This window comes from Lipotes vexillifer, unplaced genomic scaffold, assembly GCF_000442215.2.
Source record: "Lipotes vexillifer unplaced genomic scaffold, Lipotes_vexillifer_v1.1 scaffold262, whole genome shotgun sequence".
Lineage (NCBI taxonomy): Eukaryota > Metazoa > Chordata > Mammalia > Artiodactyla > Lipotidae > Lipotes > Lipotes vexillifer.
The window spans coordinates 16,889-34,230 of record NW_006798529.1 but is presented as its reverse complement, the minus strand read 5'-3'; the positions used below and the strand labels follow the sequence as shown (position 1 = coordinate 34,230).

The following is a 17,342-nucleotide window of genomic DNA, read 5'->3' as shown; positions in this document are numbered from 1 at the left end:
CAAAAAAAAAAAAAAAAAAAAAAAAAAAAAAAAAGGACACTAAAGTCAACAATTATCGCTATATTCTCATTAACGTCCTTATTTGACATTTTACTCTTAAATTCCGTTACTGCTTATCCCCATTCAATCTAGATTTAAAGTTTTTCACTGCAACTAAGAATGCCATCACCACCTGCAACTTATTATATAATCATATTATGCAACTTAGAGACTTTATCAATTCAGTATTTTTCCTAATAATCAATTCTGACTGTGGCAGAAAAAAATCTACTTCTCCTCTCGTCCCATATATACTCATTTTCATAATACTTTACTAGTAAATATATACTCATTTTCATAATACTTTACTAGTGGTAAAATATATACTCATTTTCATAATACTTTACTAGTGGTAAAAGGCCCAATCATAAGACTAATGTGTAAAACTTAATATTTGAAAAATAAAATATACAAGGTTGGGATACTCTTCTATGATTTTATAATGCAGAAGGAAAAAAACAAGTGGGAAATTTCTTTGTAGGGTGCCTTAAAAATATCTTTCTTGACTAGACCGTAACTATTCAAGGGGTAAACATAAGTCATGCTTTCCTCAAAGAATCCTCAAGAATGGTCCAAAATCCAAGGTACTTCAAAAACAACACCAAGAGTAGGCTGTTGAGTTCTGTCTGTTGTATGAACGGTAGGGACAAAGTATACTGGCCATAAATATCATGGCTGTATTAACTAATTTTTAGTACAGTTCTGAAATACTGGCCAGGTTTTGAAATGCCAGAATATGTGTGGTTTTTAAAGGTTTATCATTTTGTGGGGAAAAAAATTACTTGGAGCAAATTACCAAATTTTCTCAATTGGTAAAAATCATGCCTTGCATAAAACTACAAGGATTAGAGGCCTCTGTTCTTCTTGAAAACGACCCCGTCACCCCTCTCTTTCTTTGAGAAAACCTACACAAGACACATTTTGAAAGCTTTCAGAATGTGTTCTTACACAATAGACCCCCAGCTAGTCAAAATGAGTTTAGGTGTATGGAGAAAATTATACACGTTTTTTAAATGGTCTCAATAGATATTAAAAGAAAGTTGCTCCCATTTTGCTAGGCACAGCATTCTGAGAGATCACACAGTGAGAAAAATCTCTTACCATACGTAAACCATAAATCGTGTTTGAAAATAAAATTGTTAATGAAGAAACTGACATTTCTAAAGCAGCTGTTAGAGGTGACCATTCTTGAAACATGTTTCTGACGCAAAATCTTAAAGCTCTAAAACACAGAATTCACTGAATTATATATTTCTTTAAAAAACTTGAAATGTAATAATGTGCCTTCTCATTCAGGTTACTTTAAACTGATGAATACAAAAACATACATTTTCATGAACCCTTGGATTGCTTTAGTTTTCTTTGCTAGAAGCAGTAACATTTTACTATCTCAGGTAATATTTCTCTCATTTATGAATATTTAGGTAGTAAAATACCTTAACTAGCCTTATACTTTAGGGGGGAAAAAAGAATTACAATTGGAACAGTATTTAATTAAAGCAATTTAGAGTTTATATGAATAAAAGAGAATTTGATTATTTTTTGTCTTCATTTTTTAATATCAAAAAGAAATCTGGATTATTCTCCTTAAATTAGTGATGGGGTCTACTCTCTTCTTTTGTCATTAATAAATAAAACAAAAATACTAATATATTTTCTCACAGTAAAAACCATCGGTATAAGGACCTTAAATTAAAATTTTAGGTATAAGAAACATTTTTCGTAATTACAGTCAAATTTAAAATCACGTATGTATCAAAACAAATACCTCTGATGCTCACTAAGTAAAGTTCGGATAACAAATGACCTCTAGGCATGAGGAGACGCATGAGTCTTCCCTATGCACAGCTGGGAACTGGCTTTGGTCTAAATGGATATCAACCTTACTGTAACAATGTAAGCCCTTTCCTAAATAAAATCTCCCGTTTTAAAATGTAAGGGATTTTTTTGAGTAAGAATATTACTCTATCTTCATAAATGCTCCTTAACTTTGCTCCCACTCACTGCCACAGCCACTGCTGCCGCCTCTGGCTGAGACATGCTTTGATGTGCTGCTCCTCGGGACTCCCCTAGTAACAGAATGAACAAGACAGGGGAGGAAGGGGGAAAAAAACAAAAACAGGAGGGAATGGAAGACGGCAGCAGAAAAGTAAGGGGGACTATTTCAAAACCTTTAGCTTCCAGAGTGACGTTATACACTCGCTCTTCAGCTATCCCAAGGATTCCCTTGGGTAAATTCAGATAAACCTAAGGACGTACTATCCATAATATATAATGAAGAAAATGTTAATAAAATCAGGATGAAGATGATTCTCTTTGAAAGTCAATTTTTGCCTTCCGCACACATGCATGGCTATCACTGTCAAAGGGAAGGTAAAAATACATCACTGGCCTAACTCTACTGGGCACTTATACTTTGATGAAATTTTTACCAAAAATAAGCCTTTTCTATTAGAAATCAGAAATATTTCAGGACCAATAAACTAATAAATAAATAAAAGGCAGACAGATAGAAGAGATATCTGGCGGGGGGTGGAAGTGGTACTGTAGCCAGCTCTGAATCTCTCCTCACTGAGGCAAGTAAACCATCTCTCATGAAACCTGGAACACATTTTCCCATCTTCTGAGCCCCACAGGTGTGCCTACACACCACAGACCGGCCATTTATTAACCAGACCAAAGTCCAACCTAGTCTTGCCCTTTGCAGATGCTGCCTTTGCTAATGTCACTTCTGGAACTATTCCATACTAGAAGTGCCTTCAGCACCAGTACATGAGCCATTGAAGAAATGACTTTATACCTTGCTTTTTGCTTCAAGACCTTTGGGAAGTGATGATTCAAGGCTTTAATTCCTTGCATCCCAACTTGCTGAGAGAAAAGAAGAGTTGGCGGACTCTGCAGTAAGCCACGTACTAACCACCTGACTCCTGACATTCCCTCTCACGCCCAGAGTTCGGTGGTAAGTGTGGAGAACCGGAGAGATAGTAGCCTGAGAGGTAAGAGTTCTGGTCTCTAAGGCTAACCCTTTCACAACAGTTCTGTCATTTAAATGCTCTGTGTCTTGGGCTCCATATCTGCAAAATGAGAGTAACTCCTGGTCTCAACTTCATGATTATTGTAGACATGATTATAGTAAATAACACAATGTGAACAAAGGACATTGTGATACATACTGTATAAATATAACATCTTCTCCTACATTTTTTTAATTATAAAATGAGAATGTTATGACCCAAACAGTTAACCCCTTATTCAGTGGGAGGAAATGAAATTTGTGTTTATTATATATAAGAAAAGAGCTAATAGGCAAGACTGTTCAACTTACGGGTTTGTATGGCCTCTTGTGTCTGTGTATCTGAGCATTCCATATCTTCAACACCAGGTTGTGTGCTCTGCTCTAGTTCTTTCTTTCTCTTCTTACATATAAAAATTAAACAAAAAAAAGAAAAAGAAAAAGAAAAAGATGTGGCATGATGGTCAATTAAGAAAATATACAGGGCTTCCCTGGTGGCGCAGTGGTTGAGAGTCCGCCTGCCGATGCAGGGGACACAGGTTCGTGCCCCGGTCTGGGAAGATCCCACATGCTGCAGAGCGGCTGGGCCCATGAGCCATGGCTGCTGAGACTGTGCGTCCAGAGCCTGTGCTCCACAACGGGAGAGGCCACGAGAGTGATGTGAGAGGCCCGCGTACCCAAAAAAAAAAAAAAAGAAAAAAAGAAAATATACAAACTTATCAGATATTAGCATATACATATGAATCTATACGTGTGCGTGTGTCAAAACATACAGGAAGAATACACACAACTTCATGGTGGGGGTCACCTAAGGAAAGGGGCGGGGGGTGAAAGAAAAGGGGATTAAGGGAACCTTCAACTATACAGTTAGTCTGGAAGTGGGTATACTTCTTATATCCACCTCTAACTTTTTATGCCTCATATAATTTATTATTGAAAGCCACGTTGTAACCATCAGGACTGATCATACAGAAACTCTCTTTGAAAGCTGACACTTGCTCAGGCCAATGATACTTATTTTTCCCATTTTACGCTGCATGTGTAGGGTGGGGTAAATGTACTTGATAAATAGGAAAATATGTGCCTGGCCCATGTACTGCATCAGTGGTTATGCCCTCTAAACTGATGGGGAAATTCTGTGGATCAATAATGGCAAACTTCCAATAAATATTTTCTAACTTAAAGTTTAAGAGGGCCATAAACCTTACTGTAAAAGAGTCTTAAAAGTACAAAGCTCTGCTAGAATCTCAAAAACAGGTTGGATTTTCCACCACTCTCTCAGGCCTTTCCTATTTTCTACATATTTTTCTAGTTGAGTGTTACTTAGGAGTTAATGCCTACGTTCTGTCACCATCCATTCTTCCCAAATGTTCATACAATTTCTTTTTCTTACTTTCTATCACTACAACATTTCCTAACTAGCTCAGTCCTGTGTAAAGTTTTAAAATACTTAACATCTCTATAGGTAGGTATAACTAAAGAAGGACATTAGTAAGGAATTGAAAACTTTGCACTTTTCATACAACTTTATTCCATGTTATCTCAAATTTAAATGTGTTAAAATCTACATCAGAATTCATTACTTCACTAGGATGCCTACAATAAGTCTGCAGCATTTAGGAAATCATCTGATACTTCGCAAATTTCACAGATTCACGACACATCAGAATGTCCTCATTTATATTTTCCTAACAATATTAAGTTAAACTTTGCCTAAGAATTTTCCTCACTTCAGGCCATTTTGTGTACTGCTATAAAAGGGTATAATAGGGCTTCCCTGGTGGCGCAGCAGTTGAGGGTCCGCCTGCCGTTGCAGGGGACACGGATTTGTGCCCCGGTCCGGGAAGATCCCACATGCCACGGAGCGGCTGGGCCCGTGAGCCATGGCCGCTGAGCCTGCGCGTCCGGAGGCCGTGCTCCGCAACGGGAGAGGCCACAACAGTGAGAGGGCCCACGGGAGGGCCCACGTACCGCAAAAAAAAAAAAAAAAAAAAAAAAGGGTATAATATCTGCTGACAGGACATTGTTCTTTTGCCTAATGGCAACCATGGGTTCTGTTCCAAAGAGAACTACATGGGAAAGCACAACTCTACTCAAGCCACGTTATGTTAAAACCTCCGAATGGTCAGAACTGTTATTATCTGTGTATTACAGTTAATCCCACTGTTTCAAAATACTCTTACGGTGGCTGTGGAAAGATTAAACCTCAGAGATTCCCATCATGGTCCTGAAGAAAATGCTTCACGTATATAAACATAACATCTTAACTAAACCTTAAAAAACTTTCAAAGGCATTCATTTAGCAGATTTGTACATGGAGGTTATTACTTCTCAAAAATAGCTGGAAGAGTGGCTGTAACTTCATATAACTGATGAGAGAAGGGGAGAGTGCCTTACATCTTTCTTTTCCAAAGTGTTGCTTCATGATTACTATCTAAACCCTGCTGGGCTGAACAGATTGGTTCGATAATTACATACAATAACTGCAGTGGGCAGGTAACCCTCAGCTGGCACAGGGCAGCTCCCCTGTGAGAACTTCCATATGCAAACTGCACTGATGGAGTACATTAGGTACATCTTTCCTGCCGGTGCACAGGCCTGATTAACGCCAGCCAAGACTCCAAGGTTAGCATGTCAGCAGATTTGTGATGCATTAGGCAGGAATAAACACAGACACTTTTGTTCGTTCGGACCAAAATTAAGGAGGAATATTTCAGTACTATATTGCTTTCCATACAGGAGAGAATGCATTTTCCAGCTTTAGGAGGACAGATTTTTAAATGCTCATTATAAAGGGAGCTATCCAATATGTTCTACCTAAGAACCTAGTGCATTCATCTTGTTTTCAAGCTTATTTAATAAAAAGGAGCTTTCTTAATCTCCGTGCAGGTAAATTACATAGGAATGAAAATCAGACAGTATTCAACCAACAAAAGAAACACCTGTATTTCAGCAGTATGTACTGGGGAAAGCACTGAATTTCATTAATCCACACTTCAGTTGGGTATCTCTTGCCCAACTTTTCTGACAATGTATATATCAATAGTTTGGATAGAAAGGACCAACAGTCTACAGACTAAGACCAATTAACAACAACCCTCAAGTTAAAGAATATCTAAGTCTGTTATTCATTGCATAAGGCGATGAGTAAAATTCCAAACAATTTGCTGCCAGCTTCTTTCTACTGATATCACCAAATGCTTCATTTTGTTATTTGACAACTTTTTAGGCTTCAAATAGTACATAGTTTGGTTCTCTTTAAACAGAAAATGGCTTCACAAAGTGCATTAATGTCTGATTTTGTCATATGCCATACCAGGTCTCACAGGTGCCTTTATTTACATTTATAAATGAAATCAAAATATTGCATGACACACAAGAATAATTCATAAAGTTAGGACAGAGTTTTCCTTTAATTCAGCATGGCTAAAATATCTTTAAAAACTAGGTTTATTTTAAAGGGCATTAGTGTATATATTACACATTGTATTTTTGCAGTGCTCAGATATGCTAGGCTAAAACTTAGTTAAATTAGCAGCTTCTCACTTCCAATTTAGAAACAGGAAGACAAATCAGCGAGATGCATCGGACTGATAATTTACTAACAATCTAAACACTGACTGGAGATTAGTTACAGACTTAAAGCTGTTTTAACGGAAAAAAGAATAAAAGTCTTCAGAGACAAAAACCAAAGACAAAGAGATATGGGAACATATGTATATGTATAACTGATTCACTCTGTTATAAAGCAGAAACTAACACATCATTGTAAAGCAATTATACCCCAATAAAGATGTTAAAAAAAAAAAAGAAAAAAAAAAACAAAAAACCAAAGACAATTCTTCGCATCCCAACTCAAACATCCAAAGATACCCTCTAAATGCTTTCAACAACATCTAAGAGAAACCAATCAGATTCATGCTTGCATCAAAGGAGATGGGTACTGAAGAACTGTTGTTGGTTTTTTCCCCCTTATTACAAAAGTCATGAATGTTCATTATAGAAACTTAGAAGGTACAGCCTAAAATGTTTAAATGGTACTGCACGTGTGTGTGTCAAAGAATAAAGAACTCTAAACACAAACATGAGACTGCAATACGCAGTTAATCTTATTGGACTTATTTGATTAAGGCCACTGAAATCATCATGCAAATGTATACCCTTTAAAAATTACTATTACATTCCTTAATAGTAACCAAAAATAGAATATTTGTTACTCAGTGGTAACTAAAAAGAAAAAGGACATATCTTCTACGAAGGTAAAGAAACTTATGTGCTACACCACAGTATTTACAAAACCAGTGGATTTTAGTTAAACTTCCCTATCTAGACAGAAAAAACTGAGGCTGGGACAAAAGCAAGCTGGGAGAAGCTGCTCAGTGTTTCTAGCTGGTGGTGGTGAGAAGACAAGAGCTAAGGGCTCCTGGTTCTTATTAGAACTTCTTTCCACAGAACCACGCTGCCCCCCACGGGACTTTTGGGTGTAAAGTGGCAGTTTCCAGCCGTTGTGCTTTCGTTGTGACGGATCCCTTCCTAGAGAGCTAGCGCACACATACATACATGTGTACTTGGCAAGCCCAGGGTCACACTCTACTTTTCTTCTCTCCCACACTGAACACTCCTGGAGGGCAAGGACTGGGGTTTTCCCCACGTGCTATTATGTACCTTACACATACACAAATATCTAGGGGTCTGCACCTGCTGAGCAACTTAGTCCACTACTATTGTAGTAATAAAGAGAAGACTATGTGTTTTACCAAAGCCCCTCAAAAACTGTGTAATGTTTAAATGGACATTAAGTAATTACAGAAATGTTTTGAGAAAAACCAGGAAAAGGTCAGACACAACTGAAAGGAGAACAGATGAAAAGATGGGAAGTGGGTCAGGAAGTGAGTAAGTGACTTAAATGAGAGATGAATTTGAAGAATGGTCTAAAAAACTGTTACGATACACTGAAGTGATTTATTATTTTAAACAAGTTTCCATGGTAAAGGCTGCGATAAGAAAAACGCACACTACAATTTCCTTCCACAGTAACCCTGATTCTATCGGAACAGAGGTAGGAATCCCATCATGTATTTTCTAAGCACCTACTGTGTGCCGGGCACTGTTTCAGGCTTCATTCTCATGGAGAAAAACAGACACTAACAAATCGTTAAAGCAAAAGAGTAATTTTAGCTTTTATAAAAACATTAAGCACACACAAGTTAAATTTCTAAAACTATTTGCATTTATGTAAGCCCTATAAGAAGTCATTTCAGAGTTCCGTAAATGAGTCTTTTTGAGTAAGTGACCAATGTAATCCCACACACGTGGGATTTCATTCTGTGAAATATCAATCCATCTGTAAATGTAACACAGGCATGAGTGCATGGCCAAACTCTGATTTTGTTGTTTAAATTTAGATATCTCTCCTGTCCACATTTTTAATTATCTATTCCGAAGGTAGTTAATAATTAACATATTACTCAAGTAATTTTACCATTTATTAGCAGGTCTGGGGGTTTAGCAAAAAAAAGCATGACTAACAAAATGTGGAATACCTATGTCCTTCACTAGTTCAAGCTTTCCCACTCTTATGCCATGAAGAATGAAGAATTTGCTGTAATTATCTGAAAATGGTGCACCAAAGATTATTGCTAACTCATGAGTTAGCAAATGATAACGATGCATTTGTATACTCTGTCAGAATAAATAAACAAATGAAAAAACTGCATCTAGGTGGCAAGCAGAATTGACTGCTTGCTCCATGGGCAGCACACTTTTTAGCAAAAGCACTGCTTTCACAAAGTAGGCGTATTTGTCTACTTGCTTATCTGGAGCGAATGTGTGCCCCTTCTGAAGTTGGGCCTACTGAGGATCTAGAAACAAGCTGCTTCACAGCCCTACCATCACCCATCCTCCTAGAAAAAACACAGCCACTGAGGAGATAATGAGCTGAAATAAAGTTGAACCTGGTCACATGATCTTCAGGAGCACTACATGACTGAGAACTGACTCTCATCAAATTTTCATGAAATAATGGCAATCACGGACTGGAACGGTCTCCCAACAGCACTTCTGAAAACAGTAAATCCACCTTCCAAAGTTGGCAACAATGGCCTTTCGTGACTCTAATATCATTCATATCACAAGGACCACGAAACTTCCAATACGATCAAACCTGTAGCCACTTAACAACTGAGAGATGTTTCCAGAGATTCAATAAACAAAGGTCTAAAGACTAATGGGTCACTGCATTCTCTTCTATGTTGGAATTAGTATGACACTTCTTCATGCTTATTTTCCTCTGAAGGTTCCATGACCTGTACCATTAATATCAAACTTTTTAGCAAAGTTAAGGTATTTCAAGGGTAACTTATGGAGAGAGGCAAATGGGTAGCTAGTTATGGTTTAATTGTCTTTAATATTTTATACCTAAAATCACTAGGAGATTTTTAAGTGCCTTGAGCTCCTCTGAGGAAAAAAGCTATGTAAATGCATAATAATAATTAATGGTTGCATGGCCCTGGACAAGTCATCTAACCTCTTCTGAATTTCACTTTCATCATTTGTAAGCAGATATATCTCATATCAGTGCTGTAAAGTATATGTAAAATAATTTAATATTGACAGACTACAAAATACTATCAATACATAAATGTTCAATGATAACCTAAAGTTTGAAGGGTTGATATTCTATTACCAGCACCGAGCACCATCAAGTCCCCTGGAGAATTTTCAAACTTAAGAATTAAAAGCACAAGACTCTGAAGCTATAACACTGCAAAATAAAGAGGCCAATATTTACAAAAATACGTATTTCAATGAAAACGAAACCCTATGTATGTACTAGTGGGAAATTAAACGCTCTCAAGCCACACTTGAGCAAGTTTCTTAGAAAATAAACCAAGCTACATTAGAGTTCCTATTAAAAACAGACTGCCTGACCTCCCCCCAATAAGGCTATGTCCACAAAATACATACTTCCTAAACACACAGGTAGAAAACAGTGAACACAGAATTCTCTGGCACTCAGAAGTCCTCTGCTTTGTCAACTACCTATGGTCCTTTAGTATCAATCAACAGCTTCAATGAAAAAAGTTAACTTCAAACTCATTAATGTGATTTATCCATTTTTAATATGAGTAAGTTATGGAGCTGCATTTTGGAACCTTTATTTCACAGTAATTACCATCTTGTCTTTGTTGCAAAATCAACTTTTACCAATTCCCCATCATTTACTATTCAAAACAATCAATTTGAACACACATACTCACCAAGTGAATGTAAGCCAGTCTTCATTCACATCTGCCCAATATACTCTATTTCATACATTTTAAGGATGTATGATCTTAGTTCAAAAGATTCAAATGAAAATGTTCTGCTATTTTCTTGACATCAAGAAACCAGAAAGACTTGAGAAAATGTAAAGTCAGTGACACAACAGCATTAACAATAATATTGCAGTTAACATTTACTGATTACTTATTATGTGTTCATCACTGTTCTAAACACTTTTTAAATCTCATTTAACCCACACAACAATCTTATGAGCAAGATAGATAACATCATTTCCACAGAAAGACAGCTTTAAAAACATGTATCCCTTATTAAACAGAAACTCACACAAATGTTTAACATCATTCCTAAAAACTAGTCATGATATCAAAGAAAAAGGGAATCCTGCTCTAATACTGTCCTTTGTGATCTAAGTTTTGAACACATCTTATAAGCATATCTTTTTGCTATGTCAAAAAATAAATTCCCCTGGGTACCATTCGAGGCATTTATATGATGCCAAATTTCCTTCTATATCTCTTACAATAAAGATCGCAACATGGCATGTGTGAATAATTGCCTACATACATACATTGGTCATGTGGCTGATAAGTACTATTATTTAAAGTCTTTTAGACTTAAATGCCCAATATCTGCTTTGCCTATTTGCAAAAGGGTTGTTTTCTACAGAGAAGCTAGAATTCCAAGGTAACTCAAATTTTGGTTTGCAGTGGTTCTCAACTATGTCTGTACAATGTAATCACCTAAAAATCCTGAGGCTCAGGTCCACCCCCAAAGCTTTTGATTTAATTGGTCTGGGGTGCAATCCAGACAATGGGATTTATAAAAGCTCCCAGGTGATTTTAATATGCAGCCAAGGATGCCACCCCTGCCTTTCATCTACATTAGAATCACCTGAGGCACTTGTGGTGTGGTGCCCTCCCAGGTCATAACATGCAAAAAATAGCTGAAGACTCCACTCTGAAAGAAAACACAGTCCTCCCCCCAAAAAGAAAATTTTATAAAATGCATTGGAGGCTTAAAAAAAAGATTTAAAAAATTGAGGAAATGAGAAATGATAATTTTTAAAAACCCAGAATAAACAAGGAAATGCATAGCTAATAAATAGAAAAATAATCATTACAGAACTTATAAGTATATTAGAAACATTGAAAAACAGCAGACTGAGCTGACAACTAAATGACATGAAGGAAAGGTGTGGGATGATTACAGATGATAAAAAGAAATAGACTAAGAATTAAGCAGTTAGACATGGAAGATGTATATGATCTCTATATAGTCAGAGACAACTACAAACGTCACTGAGATAAATGAAAGAACCTATATAAATATAGGGGTATACCATATTCATGGAACAGAAAAGAATACTGTGAAGATGTCAGTTTTTCCCAAAACGACAGTCAGTGCAATCTCAATCAAAATCCCAGAAGAATTTTTGTGGAAATTAATAAGCTGATTCTAAAATTTATATGTCAAGTCAAAGAGCCAAAAACAGCAAAGACAATCTTAAAGAAGAATAAAGTTGGAGAACTTATACTATCAAATATCATTATGAAGCCAGTAGTTCAAACAGTGTGGCACTGACCCAAATACAGATGAGCAGGCCAATGGCACAGAACAGAGTGTCCAGAAACAGACCCGAACACATATGGTTACCTGAAAAACAGCTACATGCTGTGGGGACATTATAATCTTTTCAATAAATAGTTCAGATCAACTAGATATCCACAGGGGGTAAATAAACACCGACTTACACCATGTGCAAAATCAATTTCTGTTAAAGTGTAGACCTAAATGAAAAAGATAAAATTTCTTGACAAAAGATTGTCTTCATGATCTTGAGGTAGACAAAATTTTCCTAAAATAGAATACACAAAGCATTAGCCATAAACAAACAAAAACCTGATAAATTATGATTAATTAAAGTGAAGAACTTCTGTTCATCAAAAGATACCATATTGAGAGTGAAAAGATAAATCACAGACTGTAAAAAAAAAAAAGTGCAATACATATATTGTATATATATACAACATGCTTAACTCTGCAAATGAAAGGAAAGCAGACAGCCCCAATTTTTTTTAATGGACAAAACACTTGAAATGCACCTCACCAAAAAAGGATAATCAAGACTGACAGGAGGGCTTCCCTGGTGGCACAGTGGTTGAGAGTCCGCCTGCCGATGCAGGGGACATGGGTTCATGCCCCGGTCCGGGAAGATCCCATATGCCGCGGAGCGGCTAGGCCTGTGAGCCATGGCCGCTGAGCCTGCGCGTCTGGAGCCTGTGCTCCACAACGGGAGAGGACACAACAGTGAGAGGCCCACGTACCGCAAAAAAAAAAAAAAAAAAAAAGACTGACAGGCTATGGAAAGGTGTTCAAAATCAATATTCTCAAGGAGAGCAAATTAAAACCATAAAGAAATACTAGTAAACATCTACCAAAATAGATAAAATTCAACATAATGCAATAGCTAATGTCAGTGAGCAACTGGAACTCTCATAAGCTGCTGTGGGAGAGTAAACTGGGCAAATTGCTTGGCAGTATCTACTAAAGCTACTAAGTATACGTAATCCCTACGCCCCAGGAATTCTACTATGTATACACCAAACTTGAAATAATTATATATGTTTCCCAAAAGAATTTATAAGAGTGTTCTTAACAGCATTATTGCAATCACCAAAAACTGGAAACAATGCAAACATCCAAGAGCAGAAGGGATAAATGAATAATGATATAGTCATATAATGGAGTACTACACAAGAATAAAAAGACTTTTGTTACTTGTGACAGCAAGGAAATTCAGAAATGCAAGGCAGAAATAGAGACACAGATGTAGAGAACAAATGTATGGACACCAAGGGGGGAAAGCAGCGGGGGAGGGGGTGGTGGAGTGATGAATTGGGAGACTGGGATTGACATGTATACATCAATATTTATAAAATAGATAACTAATAAGAACCTCCTGTATAAAAAAATAAAATAAAATTCAAAAAGAAAAATAAAGAAATACAAATGAATGAAAGACACAAAAGTGTAGAAAACGTATGGTGCTACTACTATGTTTTTCTTTAATAGCAAAACTAATTTATGGTGTTAGGAGTCATAAAATTGGTTACTCTTACTGAAGGGGTAATGGCTGGGAGTAGAGCATGAGAAAGGTTTCTGGGGTTTCTGCAATGATCCATATTTTGATTTGGGTGACGTCTAAATGCATACATTCACTTTGTGAAGTTCAAATTCCACAATTATTTGTTCACTTTTCTGTACATATGTCATAATCTCACTCAAAAATTTAGGGAAAAAAATACTTGACAAAATCCAACCAAATAAGACAAGATTCAAAATAAAGAACTCAATAATGGGGTATCTAAGGAAAGGAATTCTTAGTAAACACTGAATCCACGTAGATCCAGAACTAAGGCTAAACTACCATTAAAAAACAGAAAGAAATGTATCAACTGCAACAATCTAAATTTATATAATTAAAATACAGTTTCTATCATTCTATAACGCAAAAACAGCTAGACAGATCTTCACCAAATTTAGATGGTAGATTTGGGGCAATCTGACCTTAACTATAGGCTACATGGTATAAATTTAATACTACATTAGGTGTGACCATCTCAAAGAGATAGGAAGTTGTCCACCAGAGGAGCTGCAGGGCCACTGATGTGCACTGGAAGACCTTTCTCCGCTCTTGTTCAACTCTTTGTACCATGTTCCAGGCTGAGTGCCAGCAGGAATTTATTTATTATTTACTTAACAGTGATTTTTAAGGGCATGGTGATACTTAGTGTCTTTCTACTTCAGATTTATGTCATCCCCAAATTCTGTGCTTTAAGTACTCCTCTTAGGTTATTGAGACTAAAAACAGTTCAAAGTGGATACATTCATATTTCATGATAGCTTCCCAATTTACTATACCATAATCAAGCATGGCTGTAAAAACATGGATAGAAAGCTTGCTTCATTCCACTGTCGACCAATTCTTATAGGTTTTTTACCATATCTCTTAGGAATATAAAGAGAAATACATATTGAATTGATTACACTTATCCCTTTCAGAGATATGAGTGTCCTAAATACAAAGAACATATACTTTTATTTTAAAGTTTTAAAAAATTATGACAGAGGAAAAGAAGGAGCAAGTATGCAATTATAAGGATTAATACAGTTTCTATGATGAAGCATTATATTCAGCTCTGAACTTCCCAGTAACCAGAGCAAAAAAAGAATCTCAACTCTATACTCCTTCCTAAAAAAGAGAACGAATACTAATTTCTCAAAGAAGAGAGCTTTCTCTTGTTGGGAGCCCCCAGACTGAAAAGTTGGACGGAGCTCTGCTCTTATCTGTTTTAGCTGTGGCGTATTTACAATTTATTTGAAGAAAATGTTCTGATGCTTTAAAAAGAAAAAGAAAGAAAGCTTAAAAAAAAAAAAAAAACCTGCTCTGGTCCAACTCTTTCACTTTACAAACAAAAAACAAAAGGCCAACAAAATTAACAACTCACCTACAGTTACATGGTTATCAAGGAGCTTCATGATCTTACCTAATCTTAACTTTTATTAATTTCTTTTTAATACAAAAACTGTCCTATATCAGCTCTGAGGGGGAAAAAAGCAGCAAACTAATGAAGGAAATCTAACAGTTCAGCTTTTTATTCATTTTCTCCCCCTAAATGAAGCTTTATACATGTAGGGGATGATCTAACAAGAAATTTCCAGCTTTCTGAACTACCCAAGGACACAAGAGAATTATAAGGTCACAGATGTTAGCTCTGCAGCAGACTGACCTATTTAGCTGTAAAGTCAGCCAACCCGTAGAAAACCAAATTTTCTCTAGCATGTAGGTACAAACAACAGTGATTTGCAAAGGAAAGGGGAATGGTACTGGACAAGTTCTTACCTCAACAGAGATCTTTACTTTTCAATCAGCAAAATTTTAGAGAAAAACACTACAGAAGCCAGCTATAAATATTAACGTACAAAAATCTGTCCTGAGCAAGAAGATGCATGCTGTATGTTTATACGTGCATGCAAACTGTAAGTTTACCACCTTACTGAAAAATTCCACTCAGCCTTCCATTTATCCTCTTCACTTAAAGATGGATATGGCTTTCCACATGGTTGTTGACCACAAAAATGGAGCAGGTGCAATTAAGACAAAACTTATGAAAGCAAAAAGATGTATATATAGATGCATATGTATAATTTCAGATTCTGTGATGAAATTACAGAGACCTACTATTAGCCAAAAAAGTCAAATTCATGATTCAATGTCAAAATTCCTATCTCCTTTGTAAGTTCTTTTAATATGCTGCTTCTTATTTTAAAGGGAGAACATCTGTTTTTAACTCGAGTTTATCTCATAGTTTGGAATATAAGATTTCCAAAGGAATCTACTGGAATTTACAGAGTTAAAGACAATTAAAGCAGTCAATAATGTAAAAAAATATTTTTCTTCTAAAAGCAGTTTTCCTTTCCCATGTAAAAGCAACTAGCACATTTTAGTAAACAACTTCAGATTAAAAAGGAAATTAAGGGCTTCCCTGGTGGCGCAGTGGTTGAGAGTCCGCCTGCCAATGCAGGGGACACGGGTTCGTGCCCCAGTCCAGGAAGATCCCACATGCCGCGGAGCGGCTAGGCCCCATGAGCCATGGCCGCTGAGCCTGCGTGTCCAGAGCCTGTGCTCCGCAACAGAGAGGACACAACAGTGAGAGGCCCGTGTACCGCAAAAAAAAAAAAAAAGAAAAAAAAAGAAAAAAAAAAGGAAATTAAGTTGGTCAATAATTATTAAAAATAACCAATAAGTTGATGTATACCTGCAAAATCTGAATTTTAAAGTGACACCAGGAGTTATTTACATGCCTGTGCAATATTTCTACCATAAAGTTTACTATTTAACATTTCTTTCCAAAAAATTAATTCCCTTATATACAGATACACAGCTTTACATAATGAGATTTCTGTAAAGAGCAAAATAATGTTCAAATGGGAAACATAACACGACAACAAACAAGGAAACTTTCAAATGTAATTTTCAAATGGTAATTTTTCAAAACCAATTTTCAAATAGTAAATACTTGGACCACACCAATGAACAAGGGAAAAGTGAAAGAGAAGATCAACCCTAAGGGGTGACGTCGGAGAAAAGAACACACAGACTATGAATTGAGTGTCCCGCCCAAATCCCTCTGCCAGACATTAGTATCCTGAGTTAGAATCTCTTCAGGAATTTCCTAACTTGCTACTGGACATAAGAAACACATAAATATTCATTTTTCTACCACCTTCTACATATTTTTCCATATCATAAAGAGTTTGCTTTTACGTAATGATGAAAAATATTTAATTGCGTAGCAATCTGTTATTATTTTCTTTACTGAGCTACTGGTCCTCTTACCTAAAATTAATACTTGTTGCAATTATAGTCACAGACGCCCAAAGGAAAATTCAGTAACAAAACTCACCTTTGTTATTGTTTTTGTTTTCAAACTTCCATTCTCCACAACACTGAGGTCCAGCTTGCTGTCATCCTTACTTCCTATAGCTTTCAGTCCTTGCAAAAGAATATCTCGTAACTTTTGATAAAGAGGTTTTTCGGCATAATCCAGTAATTTCACTGTTTCCATGTACTTAGCAATTTCATCTAAAAGAATAACACAATTATTTTGTAATTTTTTTCATAAATACAACATACTTTTCTAAGAAAATGATACATGGTTATACTAAAATTAGAATGCAAATGTATAGCTTGTTAAACATGTTTTTTTCAATCACTTCTTCGATGGAAAGTATGCTTTTGAATTCAAGAACTGTCAGATAAGTCAAATAAAAAACGTATTTTGAGAAACAACGTAAAAAACATTTTTTAATTGTGAGATAGTAAGACAGAAGACATGCTTAACATTTAAATATATACAAAAGGGCTTCCCAGGTGGCGCAGTGGTTGAGAGTCCGCCTGCCGATGCAGGGGACACGGGTTCGTGCCCTGGTCCGGGGAGATCCC

At 36.3% G+C, this 17,342-nt stretch overlaps 1 protein-coding gene across 1 annotated transcript in view; it reads right to left on the bottom strand.

Annotated features, from left to right (window-relative positions):
* The window catches only part of VRK1 (VRK serine/threonine kinase 1), a 33,557-nt gene that overhangs the window by 2,324 nt on the left and 13,891 nt on the right, over positions 1 to 17,342 (bottom strand). Inside the window, exons 8-9 of the mRNA XM_007470585.1 lie at positions 16,804 to 16,982; positions 3,365 to 3,455 (exon numbers count right to left, since the gene is read on the bottom strand). Coding sequence (XP_007470647.1) covers positions 3,365 to 3,455; positions 16,804 to 16,982 — 270 coding nt within the window. The remainder of the gene's footprint in view (positions 1 to 3,364; positions 3,456 to 16,803; positions 16,983 to 17,342) is intronic.